Consider the following 14176-nt stretch of genomic DNA (forward strand, 5'->3'; position numbering starts at 1 on the left):
CATTGCAAATGGGGACCCCCTCGTTTTGCTTTAGTTTTAGGTTTTCGATAGGTTTGGTAGTAGTCAGATCCTTGAGATAAGATGAAGTTGAATGGATTTGCTCATGAACGCCTTGGCTATGAACGACTTATGATGATCATTCCATTTGATCATCATCATCTAAGATAGAGACAATGGAAGCAAGCATGGGGATTATCATGAGATTGAGATTATTGATGCAATATGGAGACTTAGATTGTGTAAGAAGGATTTAACAACGACTAAGGACCCTTTGTGTTGACAAGATGAGTACTTCTGCTCAAAATTTGGCTAAGTTAAGTCACACTCAGTGACCCCTCAAAAGTCCGAACTTTTCCTGTCAGTGCCTCCTCCAAAGTCCGATCTCTCCCTTGCTCAATCAGTGACCCCTCCAAAGTCCAATCTAAGATGAACATGCTTTTGTTAAGCGAAATGGACATTTTGAGGATGAATGATTGATGTTTGATGTTTGATGAAGTGGAAGTGATTGAGTGAGGTTAGCTACTTTTGAGCATAGTCAATACCCTACCAAAAGCTCGATCTTCCTCAGTCAGTGCCAAGTGAAAACCCCAGCCCAAGGATGGAATAAAATGTTGAAGTTAATGATCAAGCAAATGATGAAAAGAAGATCAATCAAAGGCATTAAACATGAAATGAAGATTAAGGAAGATCAACATGTCTGGAGACTCGGTCGATGACCCCCTAGAAGTTCGAACTTCCTCAATCAGTGACCCCAGAAAGTCTGAACTTTTCCAGTCAGTGGGGTACCAAAAGTCCAAATTTTATTTTCTCTCAGTCAATGCCTCACCAAAAGTCCAATCTACCTTAGCCTTAGTATCTTAGTCAGTGACACCTTGGAAACCCAATCCATCTTAGTTAATACACATGTAAAAGTCCAAACTTTTACAAGATCAAATGTGTGAATGGCCTATCGACCTTACACATTTGATGAACCAATAAACTTATATTAATCTATTAATAGCCTTATTAGATCATATGTGCATCATCTGGTTTGATGTTTAAATGTGCCTTATTGATTTGTTAATAAGTTGATTATCAAAGGGGCCGACTTTTGCCAAAAGACCGCCACCCCTTAATGGAAGTTCACGTTGCATCATATGAGGAGGTGCCTCAAATTGAAGGGAGCCGACTTCTCTTGTGATTTCATTGGGCTAGATAAATAGGAGTTCGGATCTCCTCTCTTTGAGAGAAGGGAAAAGACAATATCAGTTCGGTATCCTTTTGCAGATCGACAATCATCCTTCAGTAGACTGTATTTCTTCATCTGCAGATCATGCATTAAATTCATATCAGGTTGAAGATTATAGAACATTCCTTGACAGGCTGAATACGTCACAGCAGTTCATGAACCATCAAAGGAGATCGATATCACATAGCAGATCTATAGATTGAGAAGAGATGTGCTCGGGGGTGACAATATCAGTTTATCATCTATGGTTGGGAGGGCTACAATGATCTGAGTCATTGCCCGCGGTTAAACGAGCACCCAATTATTATGTCTGATTGCTTACATCTTTGATCATCAAAAATCAACAAAATTAAGGGTTGAAGGAGAATATCAAGGTAGAACTTTTTATGGGGATTTCATATCCATTTATAGAGCGCTCCATATCCATTTATAGAGTGCTCCGGTTGAGCAGCAGTCTCATTGTGATTAGGGTAGATCAGGCCAGCATTCATATAAGTCAGAAGGTCTTACCAGACCCCAAGCAAGTTCATCATTGATAGAAGTAAAGCCACACTAGCTAATGTTGATTGACCAATAAGTAGTATATCGCAATTTCACAAGGCACATAAGCAGTTGGGTTGATCAAAGGGAGCCCTTTGCATCTTTATGTGGCACTATTGGGAACAGCATTACTCTTGATCAGATAAGGATCAGTATATTTCAGAGATACCATTCTTATATTTTTTTAGTCTATATTAGATCGATATACAGCTATTGATGTAATCTCTTAACATTGCATAGTCTAAAATTCTTATAAAAGAAGTGAATCCTTATACATCAAACTCATTGAACAAAGGAACCAATCGTCAGTATACAAGTTAGTGGTCATTATAATTCTCGCACAAATTTAGCTAATTCACTTATATTGGCAAAGGTTAATGGAAAGGAAACCCTTGCACTTGAATTATAAGTTGATTGTCCCTATTTCCTAAGTACCAACAGGTGGGGACATTACAATTTGGTGATTTCCCTTTTAAAAAGTTAACTGAATATTTGCCTATGTAATCAGCAATATGAATATAAACAACAAAAATCTATTCTCTCTATATCTCTATGCAATGGAAATGCTCTTAAGTTTTAAAAAAAAAAAAAAGTTTGTATCTATTTTTCTACAATTTTTTATGATTTTTTTAAATCCAAATTTTTACCCCTTTTTTCAAAAAATTGCATACATTTGGTTTGCCGATTTTTTCCCCAATTGATCTGTGAGATTTTTCCAAGAACAAGAGCTCAATGAAAAGTACAAAATAGATGATAGGAATAAACTGTGTTCTATCAAGAGCAAATACTGATCAACTGGATCATCAAAAGTTACATACAATGTAGATGAGCCTGCTTATAAAGGCAAGGCTGAGAGACAAGAGAGCACACAATGATAACATGTGGCTCAATGAGATGCAAGGGTAGGTAGGGGTAGGTAGGGGTAGGTAGGAGAAATAGTAAAATATTCCACATGAGGTGGATCACTCACCGAAGATGGAATTATCACTCCACAATAAGTAGATATGATAGAGTAGTAACAAGATCACACCATAAAATGTAGAAATTCTCCTACATACACACTCCCAATGCAGCACATCTCCCTAAGTGTCTCATATGCAAACTACTATGATATGCATGTACCTAAGTAAACTTAAGTAAGGTGTAATAATATCCAACATGAATAATTAATTACACCAACATGATTTTTGCTACTATAATATAAAGCATTGCAATTGTGGAATATGATTTGATAAGCTTTCTAAAATATTGAATTAACCCTACAAAACTCCTTGCCTCAATCACAATGAAATTCTTGGATCACTTCAAAATGGCTTTCAAGTTTACTAAATTCCGAATAGTAGCTGGATTGTTGTCTGGTAGGTTTTGATCTCAGCTACTTCATGGACTTAGCTAATATTTGATCTCAGACATAGACAACTATTTGGTGTATTTGGTGACTGCCCTCTTAAAAAGTCAACTAAATATTTGCCTATGTAATCAGCAATATGAATATAAACAACAAAAATATATTTTCTAGAATTCATGGGTTAAACTCTATTTTATTTGCTCTCTATGTCTCTATGCTATGGAAATGCCCTTAAGTTTTTTTTTAAATTAGTTTTTGTCTCTTTTTTACAATTTTTTATATTTTTTTCCCCAAACAATTTTTGCTGATTTTTTCCCCAAACAATTTTTGCTGCTTTACTAAAATCTATGCTTGTATGATTCTCATTTTGTTTATAATGATTAATATCCTAAGATCCTAATTTCTAACCAAACATCACAATATAAAACTCATCAAATATGAGTTTACACTCTTCTCCAAGTGATTGAACACAATGCTTTTAACTTAGATTTCCAACTGATATTGGCATCCATGATGTTGTCATGTGGGCTAACTTGAGCTGTCTGACCCATCTCACTTTAAAGAGTTTTCCATCATTCATCTTGATTCTGTCATTCCATATAATTAACAATTATTTGTCAAGAACAGTTTTATAATTGTTAAAATCAGCACTAAATGAAAGATCCAAAGTTACTACACAACTTTGAAAGTCTAGAAAGTGAAGCATGGGGTTGAAATGTTATGTACTCAATATCACAAAATTTAAAGTACAAAGAATAAACAAGACACTAAAAAGAGTTCATGCAACCATGAGTTAAAAGGCTATGAATGAAGAATAACATCTCTTGTTGAGAATGAGACATGGTCCTTGACGACTGCTCCATCTAGGAAAGTCATGGCATGCAAGCAGATGTTCGAGAATAAGTACAAGCCAAATAGTTATGTTGATCACCATAGAGCTTGATTGATGGCAAAAGGGTATAACCAAATCAAATGCATAGATCATTAGAATAGCTTTTTTCCTAGTTGTGAATGTAACATCAATCTGGATGTTATTGGCAATAACAACAGTATAAGGGATGCATGCTCTTTAATTTGATGTTAAGATAACAACGTAGAATTCTTAAACGGGGGCTCAAAGGTGCAAGGAACATTTAGCATGCAAAATGCACAAAGAATCATGTTGACTCAAGCAGAACCCAAGAGCACTACATCTTTTACTAACATATAAATGGATTCCTTTGAGTGAAAGATTCATAGAATTACAGATTTGTTTAAATGTTGTGAAAGGAAAGAAAGTGGTTCTTTGCTGAGGAAGTTAAGAAGGAATTGTTGGAAGAAGATATCTTCAGCTCACTGCTTCCTTATTATTCCGATTGGGAGTTCATGCAAGAATGACAATGAAATAACCCACTAAATTAAACCGAGAATTGCCAACAGTCAATCTCTAAACAGGTATTTCGGCAATTCAGAATCAGAAGTAGATAGGTTGGTGCATCAAATGGAGAAATCAGAAAAAAAGTGGAATTTTTGCACAGAGATGGTGGAGCAGGGAGCACATCTACAAAGATATTGTGAAACCAATTGGGAAAATGGAAGGCATTGTCAATCAAGCTGAGGACAGAATGGCAAGGCCAATAGAAAGCCATGAAGCACAACCCAGAATTATTTATGCTGACATGACTGAAGGCCGTCTTGCTCCAAAAAACAAGCTATATTCTTTCATGGAGAAAGTAGTAGCAAATCCAGTGAACAAAAGAAATTCAAAAGCTTCAAGAAAAGAAGTTTATAATTTAGCATAATCCATCCATGAGCAGTTCCATGTAGATGAGGAAATCGTCATCTCAGACTAAGATTGATGGATCGGAAGATTTTCATTTTGAATTTAAGTTTTAATTTATGTTTACAGACCACTACATCGTTTTCCCAAAGCTAGTCACTGTTCACATTATACACAGGGTGAATCGATTGTAATTTCAGCCTTGTGTGTGGATGCTGCAACTTTCGTGAGTAATGAGATGAATTTTTTGAACTTGTGCATATCAAAGCAAATGCAGAAGTCTTATAAGCTTAAAAGTTAAAACACACAAAAATTCAACATCGCTTGAGCATCCCAGTGGTGAGGGATACGAAAGTCTGTCTCAGTCACGAAATTTTGCATAGAATGTGTACTAAAGAGGTTTTGATGGTTGCATGAAAGCTAGTTAGTAAACCAATGGAAGGAAATCAGGAAAAGTCTACACAGACATGTCTGCAAATTCAAAACAATGTGGATATTATAAAGACAGTTCCATATCAGAATGTATTTTTTAGTTCACACATGCAATGGTCTCCACTTAACCAGATATTACATTAAGATGATATTTTAGTAGTCCAAAGCCACAAAGTTGGTCAAAAGTGGTAAATTATATATCTTTCTAGAATTGTAGATTACCGAATTACATTTAGTGAGAGTTCAGAAGAAGAATTGCATCTTTTTGGCAATTGCAGTGCAGACGGAGAAATTTTAATAGAAGTAAATTAAGATCTGGACATGCTTCATGTTATCAAATGCATAGTTTTATGTCCCAGTATCTCAAGTGGTAGATCAGCCAATAGGCTCAAGGCAAAGGAATGGGTGGTCCTGGGTGATCTAGGTCTCAATGTCACAAACTTTGGTTGCTTCCTTTTTACTAGTGAAGATTTTGGAAATGGGATAGGCTTAAGACCTGATGTCTTGTTCTTAATGGACAAGGATTAGCGCTCCTCATCGCCTTGTTCTGTTTATAGCTCCATATTCTTTGTACTTCCTCTGGAACTAGACTGTGAGGGTGCTATTGTCTCCTCGTCGTTTCTTCTGCAGGAAAAAACTGATTTAAATCTCGTCTTTTTCTCCATTATTATCTGCTATGTAATTGTCTGGTGTGTCTTCCTCCATGAGTGGAAGTGTCCACCCCTAGGACCTAAAATGGATTAATGATGAAGGACAGAAATGGTCATTGTTATCTGAAGTTTTATATTCTATGGTCTTATACCCCTGCTCTCTAGTAGTTGCAGACCTCAATTTAGATCCTTTCATTTCCCCCTTCTTGAAAACCCCTCCAGCTTCTACTTTTGCACTCAGGCTTTTCAGATTGTTATGCTCCAAATGACCAAACCAAATTTGAAATATAATATTCAATTGCATGTGATGTTCTTATAGTCCTGTTGCAATCAGGCAGAGTAAAGAGCTGAAGCTTAATTAAAGTTGCTAATGGTTTCTTTAATTATAGAGAAAAACATTTTTTGTCCATCAACTCCCTCACATTGTTAAGACTGGTCATCATAAGTGTATCCTTAGAGATCATCAAACAGGTGGCCAATGACTCCTTTATTTGCTTATGCGCTTTTTTCTAGCAAAACTCCAATGGTGAAGCTGACAGCCATAACCACAATAAAAGTGCAACTGAAAATGTGGGTATCTTTTATGGGCTATGTTTGTTAATTGGCTATTTTTTGATAATTACAAATCTTCCAAGTAATATATTGACTAATTAGCACATTTTTAAAATATCAGTTGCCAATTTTTCCTACAAAATGTACACAAAGTTGTCAGATTCTCCAAAATAGACATATATTTGTAGTAAATTGCACGATTTTCCTGAAAATCCACCTATAATACAGATATTTAATATTTTGCATTCTTTGAGCCACAAACATTCACCTCCCATTCTATACTTACGAAAAGAAAAAAAATGCATTTCTTAAGGGTTTTCCTTGATAACATCTCCTTCAAAGGAATATAATCACTATTTATGACATGTTCACTGTCAAAAATATTTCTAGCATCCACAGTGCCATTTCACAGGATGGTTATGTAGAAATGAGAGTGTATGCTAGTTTGAAGGTGAAAGGACTCCAACATTTAAGGCCCCGGTTACCCCATTAAAGATTATTATTATATAAACCAAAATTGCAAATTATGAAATATCCCAATTAAAAATAGGAACACCTACTGCTCAGTGAGATGTTTGCTGCTGCCAAAGAGAGAGCTGACGGTACGCAGCAGCAGCATAAAAGTTTTTATTTCCACATGGCATCATTAAAAAAAACCGTATACAATGTACCATGGCTCAGCTAATATTCTTAATCCTAAAGTATGGAATTCTGGAAACCATTTCAGAACAGGGCTTCTAATTTTTCTCGAAATTTAAGGGAGGGCCATCCATCAGGACTCGTGTACTGTTATAGGCTTGAAGGAGAGATGAAATAAACCAAGAATTCAATCATATCTGAGGCCAGGTTCATTAATTGTGTACAGAATTCCTGAGTCCTTGTTGGAAGAAAACAAGCCAATTCCTGAACTACAAAGGCGCAAGTATTTAAGTGGCAGAGCACCCTATCATGTCTTGCATGGTCATGGGCATGCCTTAGGTTTGAGTCGTAGGTGATCTATAGGGAATTAAAAGGTACTAGTTGTTCAAGTAGGAGGGCATCCTTTAGTGCATTGTCATGATAAGGCCCTAAATCTGAGTCCTAACTCATCTATACAAAATTAGGTTTGTTCCAGGCATCATTTTGAGCGAGATTTAACTTTATAGGACTCTTCAGCGGATAATTCTAACAGTTTTGCTCAGCAATTTTTATAGAAAGTTGTAAAGACGAACTCTGATATAATTCATTCAAAATAAAAATAGATCCGGCATGATCACAAAATTTTAAAAAAATCCAGGCGAATTTGCAGTTGCATACATAGCTCAAAACTTAATTTAATGAGCCTTCATTTCAGTGAGATTGAACCAGCCAACATGGGCATGGGCATTACTTTGTTAAGGATGAGAACAAGATGTACATTGAATTGTTGTAATTTTGGGAATGGAAGTATAAATTGTAAATACCTGCTTGTTTTTTCTGGGAGGAAGTGCCACTGGTTTGAAGAACCTCCAAGTCGACCAAGCCCAAAGACATTAAGCCGAGAGTGAGTCCCGACATAATGCCTCCAAACATAACCAGGAGAGCTGAAATGCCCGCATATGCCCACCACCAAAACGATCCGAAACTAATGTCGTTCAATACGGATGCATCGGCCATCAGATTCATTAAGTGATCAAAAGCTGAATACAGATGATACTATGTTGAAGAGGTCACCCGGTGCTGAATGCCATTGGAAATACAGAGGCCTCTGCTTCATCAACCATTACAGGTTGCACCTACCCTTCTTCCAAGAGTCAGCAACTTAAAATAGCGTCAACAGTCAAAATCTAACGGTCTTCATTCCGCAGGAGGACTCTTAACCTTTTTATAGTTGCAGTTCTTCTAATTTGAAACAGACCACCCATGTTAAATCTTGGCACAATATGGTCGATATGTGGGCTGTTTTTGCGGGGATTGTTAAAAATTCAAATATATCATTAATTTTAAATTCGATAGTAAATTTGTTTATCTAAAAATTTAAATTTTGGCACAATATGATCAATATGTAGATTTTTTTTGTAGGGATTGTTAAATATTCAAATATATCATTAATTTTAAATTTGATGATTAATTTATTTATCTAAAAATCTTGGTACAATATAGTCAATATGTGGGCTATGAGTTTGTCTTACTGTTTTTAGAGATTGTTAAAAATCATTAATTTTTAACATTAATTTTAATTTGATAGTTAATATTGTAATTGATTATATATATATATATAGTAATTATGAAATGATAGGTTGTTTTTAAATATCTTTGTTTTTATTTTATATTTATATAATATCTAATTGATTATATATATATATATATATAGTAATTATGAAATGATAGGTTGTTTTTAAATATCTTTGTTTTTATTTTATATTTATATAATATCTAAAAGTTATAATTTTGATGAGGGTATATTTTATTTTAAATGGTATTTATTTTAAAAATATTAAGTTTATAATTAATATTAATATTTTGATATGTGATTGGCTGTCAAATTTAAGGTAAATGATCAAAGTTAACATTATAGAATGTCCCTCAACATTAATTGATTGTGTGTAGATTTTTGCATCAAAATTATAAGTTTTAAATAAATATTCATATAAATTAAAAATGAAGAATGTATAAAAATAACCACTATTTCATAATTACAATATTTTTTTAAAATATATTTTATAAATTTTTATTTTTGATAAAAAAAAAATTAACAATAATAAGAATTTTAAAATTTAAATATGAAAAAATGTAGATACAATAAAATTTTAATATTTTTGTATGTAATAAATATAATTTAAAATGAAATAAAATAATTTCAAGCTAAATAAAATAGTAAAATAAAAATATAATGATATGATAATATGATAATGCAAAAATAATAATTGAGCATATAATTTTTTTGCTTTTGTAAAGAGTTTAATAAAAATATAATAATAATAATTTAATTTCAAAAATATATTTTTGTAAATAATTTAATAGAAATATAAAAATATAATAATAAGAATGTATTAAAATATAATAACATAATTATATATAATAATAATTTAGTAATAATTACAATATAATAATATAATAATGATTTAATACTAATTATAATATAATAATATTATACTTTTTTAAGTGGAATAATGAATAAATATAATATATATTAGCTTCTTTTACATAAATCTTTCAAAATATAGGTATGGTAGTTATATAAACTAAGTATAAATATCTTAAATACATTATATCTACTACATACAAGATCATTTAAATTTTATTATATGTACATTTATTTTTAGAAATAATAGATTTTTAGGTTTTTTTTGGATTTCTTTCTATTTTAAAAATTGAAATATCTATTATAATGTTTGTTTGTTTTTTAGATAATACCTATTTCAATAAGTGCGTGGTTCAATTCATATAGGAATGCTTTTGTGTAAAAATGTGCATTTTAATATTATTTATTAGAAAAAGAATATGCATAAAAAAAATCTATATTTTATTATTATCTACTTTTAGTCAAAATATCTCTTAATATTATTTTTTTATTAGAATATTCTATCTTTTCTAAGTTTCAAAAAAAATAAAAGAAAAAATATTGAAAAAGAAAGAAACAACTTTATTGTTACTTGTCATAGGCAATACTATTGCATTTTAAAAAAATTGGTGTTATAGGAGTAAATTTTTAGGGATGATAGATTTTTTAGGTTTTTTTTGGATTTCTTTGTATTTTAAAACTTGAAATGTCTATTTTAAATTGTTTTTTCATTTTTTATCATTTATAATATTGTAAATAAAATATTTTTTCTTTAAAATAAACATATAAATTTTAATAATTATTTTTTATCTCAAAATATAGATAATAAAACCAATTATAAGGATTTCATTTAGTTTAAATTAAATTAAATACAGATATTTATATTAAAAAATAAACCTAATTATTGGAGCAAAATTTAAGAAGTTTGATGAATGGCAAAAATGGCTCTGCAATTCTTCGAACAGCTCAATCATTAGGATAGGGGTTTTATGATGTAGGGTTTCCTTCAACAGCCGGTAGGGCTCCCCCTTCGCAGAACAACCATGGCAAATGGTAAAAAGCAGGCGAGCCGTTAAAGCCGAAAGAAGAAGGGAGGCTAGGGCTTCGATGGACTTGTCTAATGTCTGGGTGTTCCCCATTACATCACGAATCCCAAGTTGTGCTACAAAGGCAAATCGCATCCCCTTGGGAACTAGGGTTGTTGCTTATGGCCTGTGTCAACCCCTTCAAAGGCCCTTGTGCAATTTCCAACCACGTTTAAATCATGCAGAGGGTTTCATAAAACCTACCGGTGTTGGAGGATCGACCCTGTCACACCGACGCCATAAACTAAGGAATATCGACCCTACTCTGGTGGTTAGGAGCTCTCTTAATCCTGTGAATAATTTTGCCTCTAAGGCAAGAATTAGTCAGTGTGCCCTTAAGTCTGTAACACCCAACCTGGAATGTATAAAAATCTATACTCCCATTACCGCCCTGGAGTTGAGGAATTATTGCGTGGAGCATGGGTTTTTTGCAAAATGGTGTGGCAATGGCAAACCCCTTGCAGAGATTGCTAATTGGTGGAAAGATGCATTCCAAAGCCAGGTAAGTATCACTGCCCTAACTAACAATTTTATGTATATCGAATGCTATAAGAAATCGTTGAAAACTAAGCTTTTGTATGAGGAGTATGTTTTTTACAATGGAGTAAATTTTAAATTCATTGACTGGCATTCTAAATTCGATGCAAACAAGTTTGAATTTAAATCAACTTCTAAATGGATTGAAATTCCCAATGTTCCTATTGAGTTAATGCATGCCAAATTCCTCATAGAAATCGGGGATAAATTGGGTAAATTCATTGTCCTAGAAGTAAATTGGTCGAAAAAATCCGATATCAAAATTTTAATAGAAGTAGATAATAACATGAACAATTTAAAAAACATATCCCTAGATACAGTAGATGGAAATTATATCTTATCTTTGGTATGGTATCATGGTCCGATCTCTGAGAATTTATCCTTTTGTAAAAGGGTTAACCCTAGCACACAAAAACCCCAAGCCCCAAAACCGGATAGGCATAAAGAGTCATTCAACAAAGTCAATATCCAATTCAACAACGATATTGGTGGATTCATCATTAATTTTGACCCTCAAAAGGAAAATAACCATGTAACCCCCCCCCCCCCCTCTGATCTATGCGTCGGAAATAATCCAAACAAGACAGATCATAATAATGATCCCCTTGAGTGTAGGCATGAGGATCAAATTCAAAAGGAATTTAACAACGTCATTGATAACTTAATGGGAAAACTAGCAGAAGAATTTGTAGAGGAGTTCTACAACAATTCTCTGGTAGACATTGCAACCAATATCACCAATCTCAATTTAGATTATGAACAAACTCCCCCCAGAGCCCAAACATTGGGTAATAACTCAACCCAGGTTGCACGTGAGGAGAACGCCTTAAACTCCCCTAATATGGATGACTCTTCTCCTGTTGTGGAAGGGTTGAATGAAGATGAAGAAACAAAATTCATAATCAAAGAACTGATCACTATGCAGGAGGAGGAAAATAATATGGTATTGAACAACAACCAAAGCAATGTGGACAACAGAGGCATCCTCCAGATGGAAGGCAATAAATTAACTCCAAACTGTGGCAAATCCACTGCCAACAAGAGAGGACGAAAGCCTTTTTTAGACAAGATAAAAATGGATGGAGAAGCGGAGGGGCAAACCAAAATCACAACTTTGTTGGGTCTGGGAAAGTCCCCCCCACTCCTCGTAAAGGAATAAACATACTGACATGAAATGTTAGGGGCCTGGGGGCCCCTAACAAACAACGCTTAATCAAGCACAGTATAATGAAATTTGTTATGGATCTAGTAATTCTACAAGAAACAAAATTGGGAAAGGCTAACATGATCAATTTCAGTAGAAAATTCACCCAGTGGCAGGTGGATTCTATAGGGGCTTCGGGTGGGCTGACAATAATATGGAAAAAGAATTCAATCACGTTCACATGCTATGCCAAAATGCAGAATTGGATGGTTGGAAAAGTAAGATCCCTTAGCCTAAACCTTGAGTTTATCATCTTGAATGTTTATCCAGTCCAATCCCAACAGACAAGAAAATACTAGTTTGGCAAGAAATAGAGCACTTCCTAATGAATCGGGAAGCACATCACATCATCATAGGAGGTGATTTTAACACCATTCTACATCAAATAGACAAAAGTGGTGGGATAAGGTCCATTAGACATCCCCAAAAAGACTTCACTAATTGGATAACTGACAACAGCCTCTTGGAAATTAGGACTGAGATGGGGTTCCACACATGGAATAACAGAAGAAAGGGATTTTGCAACATTGCTGAAACTCTAGACATTTTTTTCTTCAAAGGAAACTTGACTGACTTTAATCTGAGTTAAAAGCCACTATATTGCCATGGTCAGGTTCTGACCACTACCCGGTGCTATTAGAGTAACTAATGGGGGAAACAAAGACAACTAAGTGTCCATTCAAGTTCGAACTAATGTGGTTCAAACATGAGGAGTTCCTCCCTAATATCCAAAAATGGTGGAATGAAGGAGTCTGTGTTGGATCTAAAATGTATTGTCTTGTCTCAAAGTTGAAAGAGATTAAACATAAACTGCTAGACTCGAACAAAAAAAAAATTAAAAACATCTTCAAGGAAAAGATAAGAGTTGAAAAGGAACTGGAAATAGTGAATAACGATGTTATGCAACATGGGATGACCCAAACAACATACAAGGCAGAGAAAAGGCTTCTATGTGAGTATGAGGATATTTTAGCCAAGGAACAGATATTCTGGAAACAAAAATCTAGAGAAACTTGGCTAGAGGATGGAGACAGAAACACTAATTTTTTCCACAACAGTGGCAAACTGAAAAGGGCAATAAATAGAATCACTCATATCATCAGCGACAGTGGCCAAACCATTAAGGAATAGAATCTAATTGCGGAGGATGCAACCCAGTACTTTAAAAATATCCTCAATAACTGGGAGCACTCTGATCTCCTTAACAGTAGGGCCTTATTTAAAAACACACCTAAACTAATAACAAATGACGATAATCATATGTTGAATTCCAAAATCACCCATGAAGAAGTTAAAACTGCCATATCTCAATTCCAAGGGGATAAGGCCCCTAGGCCGGATGGATTCCCTTCCATTTTTTATCAGAAATGTTGGCACATTTTAGGAGACGAGGTCATCAATGCCCTGGGATCTGCCCGAAATGCAAGGAAATTCTTGAGAGAAATTAATAACACTTTCCTAGCCTTACTCCCGAAGAAGGAGAACCCCTCAAAATGGGAAGAGTTCAAGCCCATCCCTTACTGCAACATGACTTATAAATTATTATCAAAGGTCATGGCCAATAGGTTGAAAAATCTATTGCCAACCATTATCTCAGAAGAGAAAATGTACCCAATAGATCAATTTTAGATGGGATAGTCATAGTCCAAGAAGTTATTCACTCCATTCGGGCTCAAGGTCAACCAAATATGATGATAAAACTAGATATTAAGAAGGCATATAACAAAGTGGACTGGTATTTCTTCTATAGTTGCATGAGAGCCTTTGGCTTTAACAAACAATGGGTAAATTGGATCCACTTCTGCATCTCAAACACAAG

The 14176-nt window shown here is 34.1% G+C and overlaps 1 protein-coding gene across 1 annotated transcript in view; it reads right to left on the reverse strand.

The window, feature by feature from the left end:
* The window catches only part of LOC131051255 (DUF21 domain-containing protein At4g14240), a 176803-nt gene extending 168390 nt beyond the window's left edge, over window positions 1–8413 (reverse strand). Inside the window, exon 1 of the mRNA XM_057985688.2 lies at window positions 7952–8413. Coding sequence (XP_057841671.2) covers window positions 7952–8153 — 202 coding nt within the window. The 5' untranslated portion in view covers window positions 8154–8413. The remainder of the gene's footprint in view (window positions 1–7951) is intronic.
* Between the last annotated feature and the right edge of the window lie 5763 nt (window positions 8414–14176).

Source organism: Cryptomeria japonica, chromosome 9, assembly GCF_030272615.1.
Source record: "Cryptomeria japonica chromosome 9, Sugi_1.0, whole genome shotgun sequence".
Classification (NCBI taxonomy): domain Eukaryota; kingdom Viridiplantae; phylum Streptophyta; class Pinopsida; order Cupressales; family Cupressaceae; genus Cryptomeria; species Cryptomeria japonica.